General features: G+C 48.4%; 2 protein-coding genes across 2 annotated transcripts; both read left to right on the plus strand.

The window, feature by feature from the left end:
* Positions 1 to 576: 576 nt before the first annotated feature.
* Positions 577 to 2,455, plus strand: J4E88_010940 (uncharacterized protein; the record flags this gene model as incomplete). The annotated part of the gene is made up of 4 exons (XM_049404530.1): positions 577 to 929; positions 983 to 2,040; positions 2,102 to 2,239; positions 2,295 to 2,455. 4 exons carry the CDS (start codon positions 577 to 579, stop codon positions 2,453 to 2,455), a joined length of 1,710 nt encoding a protein of 569 aa, XP_049249737.1.
* A 1,582-nt stretch (positions 2,456 to 4,037) lies between these two features.
* J4E88_010941 (uncharacterized protein) lies at positions 4,038 to 6,225 on the plus strand (the record flags this gene model as incomplete). The annotated part of the gene is made up of 3 exons (XM_049404531.1): positions 4,038 to 4,043; positions 4,277 to 4,387; positions 4,438 to 6,225. 3 exons carry the CDS (start codon positions 4,038 to 4,040, stop codon positions 6,223 to 6,225), a joined length of 1,905 nt encoding a protein of 634 aa, XP_049249738.1.
* Between the last annotated feature and the right edge of the window lie 1,793 nt (positions 6,226 to 8,018).

The raw sequence follows: 8,018 nt of genomic DNA on the forward strand, positions 1-8,018 counted from the left end.
GGTAGCCACCTAGCATGGTGTCATTGCGACTGATTCATTACTCTCAGATTGAAGACTTGATAGTCAGTTACGTACCTACGTGATGCATGAAACCAGCCCAAAGTTCGCTTCAATTTGCGACAAAACTATTCAAAGATTACCCCAAAGGCCTTCCCTACAATGTAATCCAAAGAAATCGCAGCCAAATTGAGCATTCAAGCTAGCGCGACCAGACCTTACGAGCGTTCATCGCCCTATGTGCGTGTGACACCAACCACGCACGGCAAATCAACACTCTGGTACCTCTCAAATTGCTTACATTGTAAACGTCGTAGATGCACTCGTCTTAGAAACGCCAAAATTTAGTCCAGAGAAGTGACGGCACGATAAGGCCCGAAAGCGTTGGAGAAGGGTAGATGTGGGGTCTTCCAAGGTTCTCCGCAATGTGGGGAACGACACCTTCACATACGCCCACTAGCGCATCGGCACCCATGTCTTCACCCAGCCGAGAAGGCTTGTTCCTGCAGGATACATTAATAGAGAAATGTGATAGGGATCTAGATCACCTCCTCGCAAAACACTTCCAACACCTTCACAATGACGCCTTCACCAATGTACATCGATCCGGAATATCAGTCCACACATTTCAACCTCTTTAAAGACTCTATTACTGTTCCGCTGAAGTCGGTACTGCCGCCTGGTGTTGATCGAGATGCATTTGACAAGGCAATCGCGAAATACAAGGGTGCTGTTGGTGATGCGCAGGTGTATTCAGGTGATGCATTGACCGAGTACATCGATCCGTACGAGCTGCACGAGGCGGAAGGAACTCGAAAGATGCCGAGTGCAGCCGTACGACCAAAGAACATCGAGGAACTACGAGACGTGTTGAAGATTTCGAACGACTTTGGCATTCCAGTATGGACGTTCTCACGAGGAAAGAATCTCGGGTCAGTACATTCCCACGTACAAACCAGCTACAAGCCATCTAACCACCGAACAGATACGGCGGACCAGCCCCTCGCGTAACCGGCTGCGTAGCCCTCGATCTCCACCGCATGGACAAGATCATAGAAGTAAACTCCGAATACGCCTACGCCGTCGTCGAGCCAGGCGTCACATTCACCGATCTCTACGACTACTGCGTCAAGAACAAGCTCAACGTCTGGCCTTCCGTGCCCTCTCTCGGATGGGGCTCAGTCATCGGAAACACAATTGATCGCGGCACAGGCTTCACACCCACAGGGACGCACCACCAACACATCGCTGGCGTGGAAGCCATGCTGGCAAACGGCGAGCTCGTCCGCACAGGCCAATTCGCCATGTCCAACTCGCCATCCGCACACCTCTCCAAGTTCTCATTCGGACCCAGTATCGAAGGCCTGTTCCTGCAGTCCAACCTCGGTATCGTGACTAAACTAGGTATCTGGCTCACACCCGCACCCCAAGCCTTCATGTCCTGCTCATTCGACATGCCGGATTTCGAAGACGTGGAGACGATTGTCGATATCTTCGGGCCGTTGCGACGCGACGGGCTGCTTCCCAACACTGTCTATGTGTCCAATGTGACGGAGTGGCTGGGCATGATGGGCCCGAGAGAAGACTTCTGGCCACACGATACTTCGATACCGGATTGGAGGATCAAGGAGTTGCAGAAGCAGTTTGATCTGGGTTATTGGAACGCCAAGTTCGGCCTGTATGGCGCGAAGGATGTGATTCAAGCGCATTTCGACGAGCTGAAGAAGATTATTGGGAAGAAAGCGCCGAAGGGTCGGTTGGTTGGGAAGATCTTTTCTGCACCGGATGGAGAGACGTTGGATCCTACGTCTGTTCCTGAGATGGATGGTGGGTTCTTCGTTGGTATACCGACGCTCTGGTCGCTTCCTATGGTGAAGTTCCGCCTGCCAAAGTCCGGAGGTGGCATTGGTGCGCACTACGACTACAGCCCTATCATACCTTCCAAAGGGAAAGAGATTCTGGACTGGGTCAGGACGGCGAAGAAGATCTGCGAGAAAGATAACTTTGATCTGTTCTGTGACTTCTTTATGCATGAGCGTCATGGTAAGATCGGACTCTTAAGCGGTGGATGATGACATATACTGATTTTAGTGCCTCTATCTAGTCATCTTCGTCAACATGTTCACGTTTGACAAGACAAACGCGACGCATCGGAAAGCGGTGCAGAACATCTTTGATGGCCTGTTCGAGGCGGGTAAGAAGAGGGGATACAGCAAGTATCGCAGCCATGTCAACACCATGGGTATGTCTTATCTTCAGCCTCGAGATTACCTGTCAGCCGCTAACTTCTTGCCCAGATCGTGTCGCGTCATTGTACGACTTCAACGATCATGCGTATCGAAGATTCGTCGAGACGATCAAAGACGCTGTCGATCCTAATGGTATACTGTCGCCTGGTAAGCAGGGTATCTGGCCAAAACGGTTCCGAGGGGATGAGGTATCAAAGGCGCATCTATGAGGCGCAGTATTGGTGTGGATGTCGAAGGAGGAAGCGCAGAAATGGATATGTACATTATTGCTTGGACTTGAAGATAGAAGCCTCCAAATGCATGAGTGCAGGCGTCTCAGCTGGCCAGCTTGGTCCAGTATTCAACGTGTCATTATGACACGTCGTGGTGTTGCCCTGGAATTGCGCTCATCATTCAGCTGATTCAGCGAGATGGGGTCGACAACGAAACATAGACGAGGGCAAGACCATAGCAGCCGAATGCGTGTTTAGGCTCGAAGCCCGATCAATGGGAGCTGCCTTAGGAAATCGTCAAGGCACAGCGTCCACTGCACATCGAAGCTCGGATCGTCACAACAACCAGCACAGAGTATGAACTGAAGAAAGATGTATGTCCAATTATAGTCCTACACATCCACAGAAGAATATGGGTAGGGTGGAGAAGACACGGCTCTGCTAAAAACCAATATTAATCTCCCACAGAGAGAAAAGTTGCTTCCTGGCCATGAAGACGAGCCAGGGAGCAGGCAAGAGTGGGGTAGTAGCATACAACGCGCACAGCAGCGACGACTCCCAGAACGAAAAACATTGAATCATTCGGTGTCGAGCACGTGCCGCAAGCTGTGCACCGCGAGGTTGTTGATGAGCAGAAGAACGAGCCAGAGCTTGGTTTTACGTGTTGAAGAATTAGCCCGCTCGGACCCTCCGTCTTTGTCAGCATCGCTTGGCGCTGCCCGCGCGCCTGAAAAGCTCGTCGCAGCTCGGCCTCAGCTTTCCTTCCATATTCACAAAATCACAATGGACGATTAATCAACGGCTATACTGAGCTCTTCATCTCTATAGTTGTCATATTTGCGTCACTAGAACAATACCTGGCACTTTTAGGCTTTTTGCTACGATTTCTATGTTGCTTGAAGCCACCTGCGTGACCATACATTCCTATGAACAGTGCTGAGAGTGTTGAATGTGCTCTTTTGTGTGTGCTTTGCGTATGCTCGTGTGCTTTTGACTAGGTGGGAAGATTCCTTCTCTAGAGTACCGGAGAGCTGAGGACGGCAATGTCTGTCAGCCTTGGATCGTATCTGCGGCAACGAAGACGGCGGCCTCGGCCTTACCAAAACCAGATCGGCAGCGTCTACGAGTCGCGCCACCAAGCCTGCACGTCGTTCATGCGCTGTCGTAAGCTGTTCCACGCCCATCGGGTTGGGAGGTCGATGATGTACTTTTGGGCGGAGGGCAGCAAGCTCAGACAGGGGCGTGATGCCGTATATAGACCAAAAACGCAGGGTTCTGGAGCTTGTGCGGATGCCATGTGTGAAGTGGAACGGATGCATTACTCGTCATCGCGCGTGTCAACTAAGGGCCCTACGAGCTCCCCTTTCTGTGCTCATGTTTTGCTTTGCGATGGACTTGTTCATTCTCTGGTAATCTTAGCTACGCGCCCTCTTGCCGTCCGTCCTGCCCCCTTTCCCCGCGCGTATTGCTCTCGTGCACGTTCTGCCGCTCCCCGATCTTCAACCTCCGCCCGAACCGCTTCCTCCTTCCAGACTGGACGACATGGCGTCGGCTCTGAACAAACGCCAGCAGGCGCGTAATGAGCGTGCGCTGCAGGATCTCATCAAGACGGTCCCTGGAAACGGGACATGCGCCGACTGTGGCGCGCGGAATCCAGGTACGTAGTGCAGGCGCATCCCGTTGGGCTCTCAGATGCTAACCAGGTCATGCAGGATGGGCAAGCTGGAGTGTAAGTCTACCCATACCACGAAGCGAAACCGCACCCCTCTACGAACCGATCCTCCTTCGACCGTAAGCCCAAACTGACGTCTGCTGTAGCTGGGCATCTTCCTGTGCATGCGATGCGCGGCCCTACACCGGAAACTGGGAACACACATCTCCAAGGTCAAGTCCTTGAGTATGGACAAGTGGGACAATGCGCAAGTAGACGTAAGACTTGTTAAGCCGCGGTTCATACCGGATTGCTGACACCCGTGTAGAACATGAAGCGCATTGGCAATCTCGAGTCGAACAAGACGTATAACCCGCGCAACGTCAAGCCCTCCATACCCATCGACATCGACGAAGTAGACAGCGCCATGGAGAGATATATACGGGCAAAATACGAGCAGAGAATATACTTGGATGCTTCGCGACCGGGCACGCGACAGAACACAGGCAGCACGAGCTCTGAGGACCGGCCACCGCCATTACCGCCGAAGCCCACCGGCCGCTTTGGATTTGGACTGCGAAAAGCCTCCACCACACGGGATCTCACTCCTCCGCTGTCGCCAGGTCTGGGAGGGTTCAGTCAACACGACCAGTCGCCGCCACGCATCAACAAGCCTTCCAGAGTATTTGGCTCCAACATACACACTTCGGGCGATGGCTTGGATTCGAAGCTTACAACTCTTCGGGATATGGGCTTCCCAGACGACAAGCGCAACGCCACGGTGTTGAAGGGGCTGAATGGGAATCTGGACCGGGCAGTGGAGGCTCTGATTCGACTTGGAGAGCAGGATCCCGGCCGATCGAGAGGAAGCACACCGACACCGGCTTCGCAGCCTGCGTCCAATGGCATTTCGTTCGACACAATCAGCACCGCACCCCCCACCGCGTCGTCTACGAACCCTTTCGATGCCTTGGACGCTCCCGCGCAGGCTCCTCAACAGCAAACCCAACTCGCTCCTCTTCAGACCCAGCAAACGTCCTACAATCCATTCCTCCAACAAGCGCCCCAGGGATATGCTCAGCAACAGGCGCCTCAAGGATACGTCCAGCAACAGGTGCCCCAGCAACAGCAGCAGCAGCAAAACTTCGGCTATCAACAAAACCCATGGGATCAACAGCAGCAAAGCCTCGAACAGACGTTTCAAGGCATGCAGATATCGCAACAGCAACCTCAACAACCCTTATTCCCGAACCGAACTGGAGGCTACGCTGACTCAACACCCTCGTCTTTCGCCCAAACGAACCCGTACAACCAGTCGTTTACTCCGCCACCGATGCCGCAAATACCCGAACAATACAGCGCCTTCTTCGCACCGCAACAGCCACAGCCACAGTATCAGTCCATGTCCAATCCCTCAAGCCCAGGAAATCCGTTCTTGAGATCTTCGAAAAGCCAGATGTTTACTCCGACCAATCTGGCAAGTTCAAATCCATTTGGGCAGCCAACGATGCAACAGCAACAGATGTCTCAGCCGATGTCTGCTCCGCCGCAGCAGCAGATGCCGAACCCTTGGTCGCAGCAAATGCAACAACAACAACAACAGCAGCAGCAGCAGCAGCAGCAGCAACAGCCACAGCAACAGCTACAACAACAGCAACAGCCGCAGTATAACCAGGTCTCAACTCCCCAATCGGCGAACCCGTGGCAGACCCAACAATCGGGCTTCCAAAACCAGGATCCACAACAAAACTATCAGACCCAGCAGCAGAGTTTCCAGAATCAACAGGCACTATACCAACAGCAAAGCTCCAATCCCTTCGACAAGAACGCCTCGATCCTTTCGCTATACAACCAGCCTCATCAGGCTCCTCAACAAGCGCCGCAGCAACAAGCTCAACCAACAGCTGTGCAAGCTTCAACGCCCGCTGCACAAGTACCTGGACGTGCGAACCCATTTGGCAACATGACCGGCGCACCACAAGGACAACCACTATCCGCCGCACAAACGCCCGGCCTGAGACATGTCAGCAACGAGAGCGTGGACTTTTCTGGATTAATGAGTGGACGGCATTCTCCTGACGCATTCGCCGGCCTAAGTTCGAGTTTCAGGCGGTAGACATGATTGGCATTGTATCGCCTCTTCCTTTTGCGGAGCCCGAGGAGGTGATCCTTTTCGTTGTTGATACTTTTGATCTGGAGGGAGTGTGCTATTGGATATGATTGAAGAGCTGGCTTGGAGGCATTGGAGAGCTGAGATTGTGGGAGGGGTTGATCGAGGTTTGTTGTATGATACCTAGCTAGGACGTGCGCTGCATCGGCTTAACACTAATTATTATTCCATTCTATGTACCTAAAGATTGAAGGCTGAGCTCGTCTGACTACCACAATTGGTAGGCAAGATATGTTAATCTTTCTTCGTCCGATACTTCTGCTTATCTCGAATTGTGACAAAGTAGACAAAAAGCTTAAATTCCTGTGATGCATCCGTGTATGTCGCACGATCTGCAAGCATTCCCAAGCACATGGTTTCAGGTTTGCTTTTTCACGTGCAAACGTGAAGCCAATGTAGCCAGAACGCAGGCTATCTAACTAAGAGCGCGCTAAGACATAGCATGCTAAGGCATCTATACGCAGTTAATGCGCACGCTAAAGTAGCACTTTAGTAGATTAATTATAGATTATTCTAAAAATAATTCTACCTAAACAATAATAATACAACTCTACTAAACCTCTCTACTAAACTACGCTACCTATAATAGCCTACTAAATCTAGAGTATACTCTAAGAAAATATATAAACTATTTCTAGATTAATCTATAAATAATTCTAATAAATTTAGCCTACTTATAAGTAATTTCTCTAGCTTAACTAATACCTATTTAGGTGCCTACCTTTTTCTACTAACGCGTAAAGTAAACTTATTATCTATATAAGTTAGCTGTACTACTATATTAGAATCTAAAGTAGAATTCTTTATAGAGTATAAATTATTTCTAGATTATTTCTTAATTATTTCTAATATTTCTTCTAGCAGAAATATATAAGTTGCGCTATACTTAGAAACTATCTACGCTAAGCTTACTAGCTAAGAATAGCGTTTGCTAAGTAAGTTAGAAATTCTACTAACGCCTAGATCTAAGCTAAGATACGTAAGTTTATTTAAATTATTTCTTAATTAATTCTTAATTAATTCTACCTAGGTTTCTATGTTTAGATTATAGCTACTTACAACGCTATCGCTAACTTCTCTACTAACTCTCTTACCTCTTCTGCTAACTCTGCGCCTGTATAGGCTCCCGCCTAGCTAGAATCTAATAATAAGTCTAAGTTAGATTATTTGTTAAACAATTTAGACTATAAGTTAGATTAATTAGTAAATAATTTAGACTATAACAATTTTAAGAACTCTACTACTACACTAGATAATAAGAAAGAGAAGAAAGAGTAGAAAAACTAGAAACACTCTTTCTAGAATATTATCTAGGTTAATAATTTAGAGAGAGAATAGGTAAATTATTTCTTAAATGTTTCTAAATTGTTTCTAACTTTTATAGCTTAACTTTACTACTATAACTAATATAGTTAGAAACTACTATAATAATTAGCCTAAAGATAAGCTCCTCTACTAGGCGTATAACATTAATAGCCTAGACATAGACTATATTTAAGGTAAGTTTTATTTAGATTATTTCTAGAACAATTTAGAATTATTTCTAATAGATTTAGATTATACCTTCTTCTAGAATAAAGAGAATAAGTGCAAATCTTGCTAGTTCTTCTTATACTTTTCTTCTAAGCGTTTACCTACTCTCTCTAAGAGTAGTAGTTCTAGTAGGTAGTTAGGTGCTATTTCTAAGTAAATTGTTTCTAGAATAGTTTAGAATTAATTTAGTATAAAAAGATATATAG

Source organism: Alternaria novae-zelandiae, assembly GCF_023758075.1.
Source record: "Alternaria novae-zelandiae strain BMP 2774 chromosome Unknown scaffold_44, whole genome shotgun sequence".
In the NCBI taxonomy this organism is placed as follows: domain Eukaryota; kingdom Fungi; phylum Ascomycota; class Dothideomycetes; order Pleosporales; family Pleosporaceae; genus Alternaria; species Alternaria novae-zelandiae.